Raw genomic sequence first — 15,957 nt, 5'->3', positions numbered from 1 at the left:
GTCAATTCCATAAGATGTTTGTTTGATAGTTTTCCATAAAATGATTTATAATTTCATAAAATTTCTTAAAGTGCTGGACATTTATTGTTTATAAATATGTATACAGTAGAAGCTGAAGATCAATAAAGAATCGATTGTTTTCTAAATTAATTTTTATTGATGTCTATTCTCTCTGCTTCTTAGAATATGACTAAGTGATCAGTGAGCATCAATAGTTAATATATACACAGTTACTAAAGTAGACGAACGATCGACTTTTTGGGCCATTTTTTAAAAATCTATATATTTAAAAATACAAGGCCTAACTCATTCATTCACTCACTCACTGACTCATTAGTCAGGAAGTAAGGGTACAATAGTACTATTTTGGGTGCAATTGTAGTCTAAGCAACATGTTGCTGACCTTTCTTACAACATGTTGAAGAACTCTCTAGCAACATGTTGCTGACCTTTCTAGAAACATGTTGAAGAACTCTCTAGTAACATGTTGAATATCTCTAGAAACATGTTGCTGAAAACTCTAGCTCCATGTTGACGTACTAAAAATATCAAGTTTTATTTGTTACATTGTATAAAAATAACATTTCCTTAGATTTTAGTACTTCTCAGGATATTTTTTTTAGCAGGATTATTTTTTTGAAAAACAAACAATCTGCGAAGCTTTTAGTTTGCCTGCATATATACCCAGAGTCTTTGGCGGGAATCGAACCAGCAACCCTCAGATTAGTAGTCCAGCACACTATCGACTAGTCTATCAGGGCCAATTGAAAATTCAGTTCTATTGTACTTTTATCAGAAGTTTCGAGTTTGAAAACTTTGTTGCAAATCATTTAGCGGCGTTTATAAATTTAATGTTTAAAAACAAATTGTGATTATGGTATATAGCTTTTGATCTAGTCATTCTAATGTTTATCTAATTTGATTAAAATTCGTCTTCGACAATCAGAATCAACTTAATTTGCTAATATTTGTCATGAAGCCTTAAAACTATTAAAAATATTGTTACGAAATTACATTATCAATTTGAATTTAATGGTCGATACGACTGGTTTCAACATTCTTCATGATTATAAACATTTCCAGTGCTCGAAACTTCTACTTATCAATAATGTTGATAACACGCTGTTATTAACATTATAAGTATTACAATATTAATTGTTAAAGCAGCTAACATTAACATAGCTGCTAAAAGCCCTAGAAATAGAACATTCTGGTTTTGTCCGTTAGATAATTCATGAAACTACTAGATGGCAATGTGTATATAAATAGCAATAACAAGTGGCAGATAGTCAGTTGATCATGGGATCTGTTAGAATTAACATCAACAGTATTATCAGAGTGTTTTTTTAATGTGTCGTTTAACCTTCGCTTTGCCGGGTGACCACTTCGTTTTTATTGCTTTAATATTTTTTAATTTTGATTCGATTTAAATGAAATTTATACTCACTGAAAAAATTTTAAAGTTCTATAGAATTTAAAAGAAACATTTTTAACTTTTTATAAGGTTTTTTAGATTTTTTAAAATTTCGTTTGTCGCATATATTTATAGAAGAAGTGCAGTACCACCCGGGTGGGTATTGGTAAACCATGTACATAAAAACCCTTTGGTAAAGTGAAGGTTAAGTGTGTGCATTAAAAGAGTGTGACTATTTAAACTGTTGTTGTGTTAATTTAAATAAATAAAGAGTTGTTATAAATTTGAAATTACTGATTGCTTTTATTTGCAATTAAAAGAATACGGTTTATTTAAAGGAAATAAACCACCGTTTTTAAAAGGTAAAAACGTAAAAATATTCGGAAATACTGTTGTGGATTTGAAAAATGTATTATTTTGATTCCTGGGTCACACACATAATTCTAACCAGAGTTGATTGTAAATATATGACAATTTTAGTCTATTATAACAATTTTTCAATTTCCTTGGTACATTTTGTTTGTACAATTTCAGTTCGTTCATCCCTGTGTACGTACGATCACTTTGTCTTCATTATTTTCTAATAGCTTCTCTAGTTTATGGTTGATTATATATCAAACATTTTATTCCAATTGCCGTCATAAAACATTTCTCGATTTTATTATACTTAGCAGTTAGTTGCTGTAAGAGTTTTCAAAGTTTAGAATTTATTTAAATTGATCTTATTAAACAAATGCTTATACAAATCATTTATGTATTTGTTTTTTTATATTGTATAACTAAAGCTTTTCTTGCCAGTTTTAAGTATCTGAGTCTGTCCATTTGTGTTTGATACTCACTCATTTATTTTATACAATTCGTGGGTGGCTGTTTGGTGCCAGGTTTCTGCTTCAGTTACAGTTCGCCTTGTCTTGTCTGTTTGTTTTCGAGAAAAATTAATTAGTTTGTCGGCGGCAATTAGTAGCTTTTATTTTGAAACGATTGTTGAGATTTTGTTTTATGATCGTTTTAAATAAACTAAATTAAATGATCAAGGTAGAGAGGAAATGAAAGTTCATGATATGGGTGGGGTATAACCTTTCAACTGATGTTGCAAGGTTACCGCCTTTGGTAATGAAATGGGATGTTATTTAACATAATTAATAAGAGTTTTATTTATCTAAGCTAGCTAAGTATTATTCTGAAATAGGAGCTCTTTTGGTGTCACGTTAATAAAATATAAATTTCATTAAAAATTTTATTTGAATAAGCAACATTCGGTACTTTTATGGGTTTTACATTAACATTTTATTATGTGGAGTAATAAAATCAAATATTTATTATGTATAAGGAATTTTCGCTATTAAATTTTGAGTCAGAATAATAAATTCATTCTCTCATAACTCAATATGTTTACAGGGGATTAAACGATCATGTTCGGGCCCTGGTAGCTATGAGTGCCGACCACTGGTCTATTCTTTAACCAATTGAAATAAATCAATAAATAATTTGAGGACCCTTTAAAAATAGTACCGTAAAATAAGATATCATAAACCTAAAACACATTTAGCTTTTCTGAAAGCTTAATTAGATTAAAACCAAAATTATCTAAGAAAAAGATCTTGAAACAGGAAAAGAAAACTAATCAACGAACATTTTATAATACCAATAAATACCAATATAATTTATTTGATTTTAAAACGAAAAAAAAATATCTGTAACCTTGATACACGTATCATACAATTGACACCTTGTCAGATTAATATAAAACCCATTTTAAAACACATCAAAATATTCCAATTTGAATTTAAATTTTAAATTCCAAATCATTAAACAAAATGACATTAGAATAGATGGAAAAGCAGAAAGGTGTCAGTTGGTGTTTTTCATAATGATCTAGGCAAGAAGATTAAATTCAAAAATTTGAAATGAAATAAACAAATTTGACACTTTTTGTAAATTATCTGAGGCATAGAGTAGCGGCTTTGGAATGCCGGTTGTTTTTTTTTAAGCTAAACTTGAAGTTTAGTTTTTGTTGCTGGTTTGTTTGTTCTTTTCTTGAGAGTAAGTGACCCAATATGGTAAAGAGATGTTGACGTGATCCACTATAACAACAATAATAATAATAATGATGATGATGACGATTTTGAGTTTGATGATTTTAATGTTGCATTTGAAAAAAAAAAAAAACTAAGGCCGGGCTTATGAATTTCTTTAGATGGTTATACTACCATGATGTTAAAACAATGATTATAATAAAAATGATGTTCTAGCTGATGATGTCTGTCGTCTACTGTTTGATTGTTGTTGTTGGTTTTGTTGTAGCAATAGTAGTTGACTGGATTTATATGGTCGGTTTGGTCTAAACTAATTTTGGCATATACGAGTACCACATTTCTATAAATACCACATCTCATACACATGCTTGTATTGACATAACGATTTTAAAATAATCACTTAAGATACGAGGGAGATTTTTAAAGTGATCTACTGTTGTTTTATTCAGATCAGTGGTCGTCACAAAGCCAAACATGCTCCATTAGTAAATGGTGTATAAAACGATTTCTATGATTGTGTTTTTGATGTAAAATCTTCAATTTGTTTCACATTTGATAATTTTAATGAGTTTCGCTCACATCTATTAGTGCCGACCACTGCTTTAGATTTGTCAAAACTTTGTGTCAAAACCTAAAGAAAAGTTTCCCTAAAAACAGCTTTGGCTCCAACTATAAGGTCATCCCTTCAACAAAATAATATTTTCAAAGGAATACAGAGATTCTATTTTTTCATCCCTTCCAAAAAATAAGATTCGTTTAGGTCATCAAAATAGGTATATCATCGTTGGAATAAAATCTCTTTTCATCGATCCATTTCTTGAGTTTTGGAAACAAGAAATAGTCACTCGAGGCTAAATCCGAAGAAAATGCAGAAAAGGAAGCATTTCCTAGCCTAATTGAATCGTTTATTTCAAAAGCAACATCTTTTATGAAAAAAAAATAAATACTGCCCCCCTATCATGGTGAAGAAAAACCGAGAAATCCGTGTTTAGTGCAGAAAGAAGTCAATTGACAGCGCCTGACTGGTCCTACTAGGGCCTAATCTATTAAATGTGAAAAAATACAAAATTTACAAGCTCTAAAATCCTACTTGGTTGGATATGAAGGTAAAAATATAAATTTTGTAAAAGTAATTTTCTTTGATTTACTCAAAATCAATAATTTGTTGCTTGACTGGTTTTTGAAATAAACGTTTTGTGTACATTTTTGTGCATCCGATTGTGAGCAAACGCGGCAGCCATCTTGCGGAAATCTTTCTCATCATTAAAAATTAAAACCGTTGGCTTCCAAAATCTCTTGCACTTCAATCTCCGATCGGCCAACACTATATCAGGATTTTTTTAATTGTTTCGGGTGTAGAGACCTCAATTGGACGGCCACAACGAAATTCAGTTAACCACTTTTTTACCATTGAATTTAATGGTGCAGAGTTCCCATTTGAGTGATGTTTTTTTCCAAAAAAAAATAATGCTTAATGAGCATTTGAGTGATGTTTTTTTCCAAAAAAAAATAATGCTTAATGAGCAGAGGGAATTAACTTTTTCCCCATTTCTCCTCAAACCATGACAGCAGAGCTGTCAAACACAAACAAAAGCTTGTTCAATTTTTGACAGGATTTTACTAACAGATGCCTGTTGACAGGAACAGTGTTTCCAATTCAGTGAAGAACCGGGAAATTCCAAAAGTCGCGGACTCTTTGACCCACCCTCGTTATACCAAATGTTACATAACCTTTACCATAGAACAAATTTTGGTGAAAATTTATTTTGGTAAAATAAATTTTTTGATGGAAAAAATTTGGTAAAAAAAAATTCAGTTTAAAAAATATTTTTCCCGAATTGTCTGTCCGAACTTATATGGCGTTATATAGGTCGTTGGAAAGGTCATTGTAATATCTATCATTAGATATCCATATTGTCTATATTACTAACTTATTTATCCAGATATAGATGCATAAAAAAAATCGGGGAAGTCATGGTTTTTTGTTTATATCTCAGCCATTTGTAAGCCGATTTTTCTAGCAACCAAACTAGGACTATAGCGGATATATTAATGTATTAATTATGTAGGTAAGTTATTGGTTGCCTTTGGAAAGCTGATTTAAACATACATACAGACTGACGTGGCTATATCGACTAAGCTATCAATATTGTTCAGAATATATACAATTACGGGGCCCCATAGAAAAAAATGTAGAAATTACAACCTTCACCACTCATGGTGAAGGCTATAATTACTTTAAAAACTTAGAATTTCTTTACAAGAACTTTTCAGCCAGCCCTGTATTAAGACTCACATACATATGTATGTGATTGTATTTTGCCATTAAAGAACATGTAATAATTTTATTTATTGCTTTTCAAATCATTTTCATTTAGACAATTGATGGTGTAACACTTGTGATTACAGTTGTGCAGTGATAAACATTTAACAAATATATAAATTCCCAAAGTGTTATAATAAATATTGATTTTCACAAAAATGCAACTTTAAAAGATTTTTTCCAAAAAATTATTCAAAAAAGAAAACATGTTTACGAATATTTACTTATTTAAAATTGTTAACTAAATATCATAAAACATTTATTTGCTCTTTACAGTTTTGGACAAGATTGTGCAGAGTTGAAAACAAAAAACATAATAATATTTGGGAAATCAACAAAAATTTATTTTACTGTTGACACATCAATAACACCAACCAACCAAAAGAAATACGCGGTTTTCAAAATCGTTGTTGACTTTTCAACAACGTGATACCAGCGGAAAGAGAACAAATAATAATACAAAAAAACATAAATAAATAACTGCAAATTCATAATGAATTGGCTGAGTTTCAGTGTATTGACGGGCCTGCTTTGCCTGACCCAAGTGGCGTCACTGTCTTTAGATCCAGGTAAGTGAGCTGCTCACAGCAAGACATCGGTTTTCTTTAACATTTGTGATGAATTTTTATTGACTTTCTTGTCTGTGTGTGTTGAGTGCGTGAAATTGTTACTTAATATTAAACAATTGATTACACGTAAGATAAAAAGGGCATTTAAATATTTATTTCCTTTATTTATATGTATTTTGAAAACTGACAACTCTTTTTCGTTTTGGTTCCTTTTTTTTTAATCCCACAGTGGCTTCATCAGAACTGGAACAACACATTAAAAAGGGTGATTGTGTTATATCGATGCGTCATATAAGGTGAGTGAATGAGTTGTAGTTTTGTATATTTTATTAACTTTTTCTGTTTAAAATGTGTTTAATGTAAATCACACATGATTTAAGATAAATTCAATGTTTCAAGAGATAAAGTTTTCAAGTAGCTGTTTGGTTTTTATTAAAAGTGACATAAATAGCAATCAAGGACACCTTTAGATTTTTAAAAATACAACTGAAAATAATGATCGTCTTGTGAATTGGACTCAAAACAAAATATTTGTATGCAATAAATCACTTAGCTTATTTGGCTACTAAACACGAGGTAGTTGATTACAATACAAACGATTTATTACAACATTCTCCTTTATTCTAGGGTAGTATCAAATAGCTTTTAACAAAAAAACTATCTGGACTAAAAGATACATGGGTTGCTTTTGACTTTTTGCTAAAAAATATATAAAAAAGAGATGAGAACATTCCACATGTAAATTTGTTCACTCTCTTTATATTTAAATATCTAGAATCTTACGTATAACAGTATTTTCTATAGAAAACTGTGTGTATAACAGTATTTTCTATAGAAAACTGTGTGTATAACAGTATTTGCTATAGTAATTTAAATTTCACTGCCTGTTTCTCTAAATGCGAACGAACATTTTCTTTCGTATTTTATATTGAAAACAACAAAAAAAATTAAAATTTATTTGTTGTTTTCAATTTAAAATACGAAAGAAAATGTTCGTTCGCATTTAGAGAAACAGACAGTTAGTATTCCCAGGGTGAAAAAAGTACTATTTGAATATCATTTTGATACCGAAACAAAATTTTAATTTTGTATCCCTGTTTTATCGGTCTAAGGGTTGTGGGTTCATTTAACGCCAAATACTCCGGTTGTTTTTGCAGTCAAGCCAAAAAACTTCGTAGTTTGTGTTAGTTTAAAAAAAATATATTAATATATTAAGTGAAACAAGCCAATCTAGAGATATTTGAATTTTTTCTTTATTGAAACCTAGATAATCTTTAATTGGCAATGCTGATTTCAACAAAGGGGATAGAGAAAGAGCTATTAAGGCAAGCGCGGATCCAGAGGGGGTGAAATAGGAAATTTCCCCCCCAAAACCGAAAACTTTTCATATAAAAAAAGAATAAAAAGAAAAATGTAAAACAAATTTTAATTTTTTGTGAAAAAATATTTTGGCAAACATTTTTTTAAAATTTTTTTTTTTCATTTTTTAAAAAAATTTATTAGTGAAAAAAATTTTTGTTGAAAAAAAAAATTCCCGTTTTTTTTCTCCCGATTTTGACCCATTGCAGGTCAGACTTACTTAGACGTTGAAAAGGTTTTTGAAATACCTATTATTTGATATCCATATTGTCTGTATTAATGACGCAGTAATGCAGATATAGATAAAAAATAGGTCCAAAAACGAGGTTGTATGTGGTTTTTCCTTATATCTCAGTCATTTGTGGGCCGATTTTCTCGATTTTAAATAGCAACCGAAACGGGTCTATAGCGGATGTATTGATGTATGAATCATGCATTTAATTTGGTAAGGGGTGACGGAAAGTAGATTTCAACATACAGGCGAACAAGAGGACATGGCTATATCGATTCCGCTATCTATAACGATCCAGAATATAAATACTTTGTGGGATCGCAAATGAAAAATGTAGAAATGTAGAATGACAAAATTATATATTCCGTTGCTACTCATAGTGAAGGGTATAAAAACTTTAAAGAGCTAATGAAATGCTGACTATGAGAGCTTTTGTGAATTATAATAACGAATTTCTAAACAGTTTTCTATATCAAAATTATCAAGGAACAATTAGTAACAAAACAGTACCAACATTTCAAATGTTACAAGGAATTTTCAATTGCAATAAGTACTCTTTAAGAGTAAACTGGCTTTAAATATCAAATAGAGAATATGATAGAGAAATTTAAATTGATTTTTCTACAAATTATATTTCAGAGTGCTTAGTTGTTGTTGCATCAGGTATGCTGTGTAGACAGTCCTTGTCCGAGCTTAACGCAAGCAATAGCGTGAGACATGAGAACTCAATTCAAAACTGTTTTTTATACAAAAATTATAAGGACTTTTCTGTTGTAATAAGTCATCTTTAAGAACAAACAGGCTTTAAATTACAACACGCTTTACATTATTGAGAAATTTTGGGTTGATTTTTCCCAGAATTAATATTATTAAAGAGCGCTTTTCGGAAGTTATATCTAGGGAAGAGACTAAAGCCGTGTTCTAATCGCGAATTTGGATCGATGATCTTCCAGGAACAAGATCTCCCAGAAACAGCGTATAACACTGGATATTACAGCTTCACAATTCGATCACATATAAATTAGATCAGTACCAAATGCTCATTGTCATAGATATTTGTTTAGTGCTTAGATTTGGGGAGATCAATATTTGGATTATATCGACAAAAGTAGTTCCAACTGCATTACAATTGCTTTAGTTATGTTTCTAAAATACTTAACTGTTTGAATGTTAAAATTCTCTTAATATTTCTTATCCTAGGCCCAGACGCAAGCTACACATCTCCATTGAAGCATTATTTATGATCGACTTTCCCACTCTCAAACACAAAATGTCCTTCTTCTTGGATCGCAAGCAGCAGCGTGTAACACTGGATATGAGTGCCGCCGGTGATGTGGAGTCTCTGCACTTTGATATACCACACACAAATGAGACCAGTACCATACGTTCATTGGCCCTGCACTTTCATAAAAATAGAATATCATTGTTGGTGGATTGCAAGGAAACCTCATCGCATGAAGTGGACATGAATCTCACGAAATTGTATACACAAATGGATGATCCAGTGGTTAAATTGGTGAGTTTTTTTTACTTCTTAACTAAAAGTTTAACAAATTCCGAGAGGAATCTAACTTCAACTTCAATATTTATTTATATTCTTTAGTTCCGTGAACGCAAATATCCTTTACATTTCGATGGCAATGTGGACAGTGCCTTACAAAGAGCTAATTGCCAAAAAGGTCTTAATCGCCGAGGCAACAGACGCATGTTAAAGAATAAAATTTCAGAAAGAGGTAGGTTTTGAATTTACAAATAAAAGCTTCAAATCTTAAGATACAAATTGTAATCAAAAGGTTCATCATACTGATGTAATTTGGTTTTTAATTTGTATTTAAAGTTGTAAACATATTTACAACAAGTTTGTCATTATTTAAATACTAATAAAGATTTCTTTTTTTGTATCTTAAATTTTATTAGAGAAAAACAAGAAACGTGATGTACGCAATTGGTTTAATCATGAACCTGGCACGAGCGCTGAACAATATCAACAACAAATACCCTTGGATATGGATCGTAGGGGTGACATACCCATAATGAGTGGTGATTGTGAAGGTAAGATTGCACTAAAACCCTAATCAAAATGACATAATTTAAAAAAACAAACAAATGAAGCAGAAAAATATGTGTAAAAAACGCAAAAATAGAGATGGGGTGTGTAGTGACTGTCAGTCAGTTGTTACTTCATTCAGCTGCAACAGTTTAATGCGTCTTTGCGCCTTAAATGAAAATGAATCAGCTTAAAATGTACTTAAAGATTAGCTTGGCAATCAACAAACAGCCATCTAAATACTGCCGAGTTGTTTTTTTTGTCAGCATCAGCTACAGCGCCATTAAAATAATCAGCAATAACGAGCGCATTCTGTAGTTACAAAATGATTAGTATAGGAGAGTTGGATGTATGGATTTCTACCACTTCCATATAAAACTACAACTACAAACTCATTTGAGTCAGTATCTTTAATAGTTTATTATTTATGTATTTACGCATGTTTGCATAAATGCATGTGTAGGTATATTTTCGTGTATCTGGATATGTTATATGGCCTTAATCTTGTCAGTTTATTTTGTAAAACCACTACATTAGAATCTTTTATGATTTTTTTTTAAGTTTTGTAGCACTGTTTAATTGTGCTACACCGGGGACTTGATTGCCAGGATATGAGTTAGTAAGCATTAAAGATTTTCCAGCTGTTGCACTTTAATAGTTCGCATACATACGTTTTTATGGTAGGTTCACACCAAAATCATTAAGGATGTTTACATTTCACTAAAAAAATATTTTGGAATTTTTTGCACAATAAACACTTTGCTAAATATGTATGTCGAACTGCAACCTCTGCCACTATTTCTACAGAGCCATCTTCATTCCAGGAGCTTCATGAATGATCTTAACGGACAAAACTTGAATATTCGAATTCTAGAGCTTTTAGCAGCTTCAGTGTTAATGTCAACAGCTTAAACATTTAGTGCTGCCATACATACAAATAATGCTAATAACAGCGTGTTAACAACATGGTTGATAAGTAGAAGCTGCTACTGATGAACATGTTTATAAACATGATGAATGTTGCAATCGTTACAGACCGTTAAATTCAAATTTTCTAATACAAAATCATAACAATATTATTGAAATGCCAAAGTTTTATTTCATAATTGTACTACCTATTAAGCAGGTAGGTCGATGTAAAGGGTGGTTTTTAAGCCCTATAGAACTTGAAATTGTAAAAGATAACACAAAAAAGTAAATTTTATTAAAAAAAATTTTTTTGTTCGACATTTGAAAGGCGCATTCAAGGCGTTAAATTCTGAGCCACTTTTTTTCGAGCATTGCTGGCCGTATGTCACGAATAACACGAACAACGTTGGCATCCAAGACGTCAATTGTGGCTGGTTTATCTGCATAAAACAGTGACTTCGCATTACCCCTGTTGAAACCACACCTCGCTCGGATCAATGTCATCCATTTTTCATTTGCATTTTTCTGGATGTAATGGAGTCTGTAGAGTCTTTTGTGGATTGATCTCACTCAACTTTTCTATAGAAAAATAAAGTTATCGATAACTTTTCTATAGAAAAGTAAAGCTATCGATAACTTTACTATAGAAAAGTAAAGCTATCGATAACTTTTCTATAGAAAAGTAAAGCTATCGATAACTTTTCTATAGAAAAGTAAAGCTATCGATAACTTTTCTATAGAAAAGTAAAGTTATCGATAACTTTTCTATAGAAAAGTAAAGCTATCGATAACTTTTCTATAGAAAAGAAAAGCTATCGATAACTTTTCTATAGAAAAGTAAAGCTATCGATAACTTTTCTATAGAAAAGTAAAGCTATCGATAACTTTTCTATAGAAAAGTAAAGCTATCGATAACTTTTCTATAGAAAACTCAAAATATCGATAACTTTTCTATATAAAACTCAAAATATCGATAACATTTCTATAGAAAACTCAAAATATCTATAACTTTTCTATAAATAAGTAAAAATATTGATAACTTATCTATAGAAAAGTAAAGTTATCGATAAATTTTAATGGTAAAGTAACTTATCGATATGCAGCAATTTAGTTTATTAACAAACCCTTAAAGCCACAAATTAGCCTCATTGCTGAACACAATTTTGCGATAAAACAGTCGTCTATAACTAAGTTGCGCGAATCTATAACAGATTTTCAAAGTAAATTTTAATAATTTTGGTAGCCTGGTTCAAGCTTCAATCTAATCATGAAGATTTGCCAAAGTATAATGATCATCAAAGTATGACAGTTCGTTTTATAAGTTCTGTCGATCTTAAAATGACACCCTATAGTACAAATTTTATTACAATAGCCAACACTGTGACATTACTTTTAAACTACTTTACAAACATGTCATGTAAAATAGTCACAGTGTAAAATAAGTAAAGAATTGTGTAAATACATGTCAAGTAGTAGTAATAAAAGCAGTAGATGTATTAGACTATTGACTACTACAACAATGAGTACAACAAAGCCAACATATGTTAAACTTTTGTTGTTATTGGTGCAACATTGCTGCAACCTACACTTTAACAAAAACATTGGAAGTCGTATAAGAAATTTTTTGTTCGTTTTTGTTTTTCCAACATTTTGCATTGCACACATGTTGCAAATTTTGTCATGTGTCACTGTGAGGTTATGTATGAATAAATGAATGAATGAATATATAGATACTTGTACAAATGTCGTACGTAAATACATATATATGTATGCAACATTTCATTTAGATAGTTGACTTATGGCAACCTTTTTCAGGAAAAAAACTTAACAATTGTGTTGATTCAAAAAGTTTTATAGTACATTGTAGTTTTTTATATTTTCAAAACTTATCTTGTTTTTTTATTTCTTTGTAGACGCCCTCGCAAAATCACTGAGCGATTTAATGGCTTTAGTAAAATTACTACGTGAAGATATCGCCCACCAGCGTCAAGAGATTGCTTATTTGCGCATGCTCCTTGAGAATTGTGCCGGTTGCAAGGAGCCCAAAGGTGACAATAATATACGCATCGAGCCAACATGTCGTACATCAAATCCTTGCTATCCTAGTAAGTAAAAAATTTTATAAAAAATTAAAAATAAATTAATATAATTATTACACAGCTATAACAATTAGAATTTCATAATAATTATCTACAATAAACCAGTTATTCTATTAATTTATATTGTCTATAATTGTTATAAATATTAATTTACATTTTCCAGTTAGGAGGGGTGAATTTTTTAATCTAATAAATTGTTGTCGGCATTGCCAAAGTCTTAAACTTGATTTTGTGCGCTTTGTTTGGTTCTAGCAAATAAATTTATTAAATATAGCATTTAAACGATTTATAATCGTTTGTTTTGCTGGCCATAAATGTTCCAATTCAAACTGGGCAACATTTTTCTTCAAAACAATGTGGGAGTTTTTCCACCGTCAGCACTGCACTACCACAGTACGCTTTTGAAATATTTCCATGTTGCTTGAAATGTTGTATTTTATTACAAAAGAATTTATTTTATTGCATACAATTTTGTATTTTAGTTTGTTATATTTAAGAATTATTGAAAAATATCATGACTATGAATTGGTAATAAAAAAAGCACAACAAGGGAAATATTCAAAATATTTATTTAAATATGAGTATTAGGAAATTCGTTATATTGTGTAAAATTTTCTATTTAATAGACATAATGATGATTTATAATGTATTCTTCGCCTATGAATGGCTACTAAAATATAATAAGTTGAAGATTTATGAGGTCGAGCCCTGAAAATTATTAAGAAAGAAACTTAGAATATGTTTTTTTTAGTATACTTTCATTTATCTTTTACTAAAGTAGCTAAATACGGAATGTATTTCAGTTTAAATTAAAATTAAAAGATGTGACAAATATATGGGGGATATTCTTGAAGATTCGGTAAATTATGTTTTTTCGAAATCCTTAGATTTCAAATCGAAATTAAGACAAATGTGAATTTTTCTTAAAAATATTTTCGTTTTTTTTATCTGAAAATGCAAAATATTTCGGTATAAATTAGAATGGAATTATTTAATGTTTATATGGGGGATGTTCTCGAAGTTTCCTAAATAAGCATGGAGTATATATTATGCTTAAAAAAACCGAATGATAGTCTTAAATTTTTTGAATTTGTTAAATTTTTTTTTAATTTTGAATGGAATTGCTATTTTCAATATGTAATAACAATTTTTGTGCAAACAATGGAAAATTTACCAAAATTAAGACACGCACTTTTCGAAATTCTCAAATTTCACTTTTATTTAAAATGGAATTATGTTTTTATACCGTTTGAAGAGTCCTTGGTGTATTTTTCCATAATTTTCACAGTCAGCCAACATCTATGAAGCAGGAGTTCAGAAACTAGATTTGCTTTTGTATTAATTTAAGTTAATAAGGTTTACATTTTAGTTAAAGTGTTCACATAATATGTTCAACCTAATTAACAACATTAGCCCTCTTAATAATCTGTTACACTGTACAGTGGCTTATAGCAAAGTAAGTGGTAATAAATATGTAACTTCTAAACTACGGGAAAGATTTAACTGATATTTCTAAGTTTGGTCCAAAGTAGGCCACCTCAAATTCGAAGGCTGAATATTCTAAATTAATATTATGAAGTCTAATATCTCCAAGAATTTAAGAGATACTATACATGATTTGCCTTAGCACAATTCAGAATTGAATAGTAAAGTTACAATGGGAAAGAAAATTTATCGATAACTTTTCTTTAGAAAAGTATAATATCGATTACTTTTTTAGAGACAAGTAAAGTAATCGATTTTAAGACAAATTCTAGAGACATGTTATCGATAACTTTACTTCTCTATAGAAAATTTATCGATAACTTTACTTTTCGATAGAAAAGTTATCGATAACTTTACTTTTCGATAGAAAAGTTATCGATAATTTTACTTTTCTATAGAAAAGTTATCGATAACTTTACTTTTCTATAGAAAAAATATCGATAACTTTACTTTTCTATAGAAAAGTTATCGATAACTTTACTTTTCTATAGAAAAGTTATCGATAACTTTACTTTTCTATAGAATCATCAAAATCGGCCCAAAAATATATAACATTTCGCTATTTTTCCATGAAAAATTCCAAATATTGAAAAATTTGACCTTTGACCTTCTCGATTTAAGGGTTGACGTTTTCCGATTTTAGTAAAACTTTCAGACTATATTTAAAATTACATGGACTATAATATTCTGAATAGCTTTTACTTAAAAATCATAACAGTAAGAAAATTCGGCTCATTCGCCAAAATATGGCCAAAAAATTAGTTTTTCTCGAAAATCGCAAAATTTAAATCGCAGGTACGGAAAAACTGTAGGAGGTATTGACATAATTTGTTCACATTTTTATTCCCTATTATGTTGACAATAAATCCCCAAGTGATGATCAAAAAATTCTGAAATTTGTTTAACAAAATTTTTAAAAATTTGAAATTGGAGTTTTGAAACTGCCGAAAATATTTTTTTTTTGGTCATACCTGGGAATAGGTTAACGGTATCCTACGAAGACAAAAACTCAAATACAAGTAAATATGTATATATTTTAAGTAAAAATAAGCTCTTATTTTAATATTTCTCAAAATATGTTAATTTTGTTCATAAGTTTCTTGTTCTAGTGGCCTGAGACACGTTAATGGCCTGGCGATTTTTTAATAACTTTAACATTTTTTATCCAATTTTTGTGTTTTATGTCTTATTAGAACGACAATTACGTACACATATCGATTCTTTTAAATTAAATTGCAAAAGTAATAATTTAATGGCAAAATTTTTACAAAAACTGAAAAAATTGCATTTTTCCCCTTGTAAATGCACCACAAAACTAAATCGCAAGTCGGCACGGGTTGCAATCATGATAGAAAGACAAAATTTCATATTTAACTATAGTTTTATATATATAAAAAAATTAGAGGGTATGCGTTCCGAAATTCAAAAAAAAAAAAATTTGGGACACTCTAATATATATGTATCTATAAAAAATTTAAGTTTTC

At 29.7% G+C, this 15,957-nt stretch overlaps 1 protein-coding gene across 4 annotated transcripts in view; it reads left to right on the top strand.

Moving 5' to 3' along the window:
• Positions 1-15,957, top strand: part of Tsp (Thrombospondin) — a 56,394-nt gene that overhangs the window by 12,049 nt on the left and 28,388 nt on the right. For all 4 annotated transcript variants that reach the window (XM_065502276.1, XM_065502277.1, XM_065502278.1 and 1 more), the window contains 6 exons: positions 6,050-6,342; positions 6,572-6,638; positions 9,134-9,449; positions 9,537-9,666; positions 9,851-9,985; positions 12,803-12,994. In XM_065502276.1, coding sequence (XP_065358348.1) covers positions 6,267-6,342; positions 6,572-6,638; positions 9,134-9,449; positions 9,537-9,666; positions 9,851-9,985; positions 12,803-12,994 — 916 coding nt within the window. In that variant the 5' untranslated portion in view covers positions 6,050-6,266. The remainder of the gene's footprint in view (positions 1-6,049; positions 6,343-6,571; positions 6,639-9,133; positions 9,450-9,536; positions 9,667-9,850; positions 9,986-12,802; positions 12,995-15,957) is intronic.

This window comes from Calliphora vicina, chromosome 2, assembly GCF_958450345.1.
Source record: "Calliphora vicina chromosome 2, idCalVici1.1, whole genome shotgun sequence".
Taxonomy (NCBI): domain Eukaryota; kingdom Metazoa; phylum Arthropoda; class Insecta; order Diptera; family Calliphoridae; genus Calliphora; species Calliphora vicina.
This window is presented reverse-complemented; position numbering and strand designations above follow the sequence as displayed.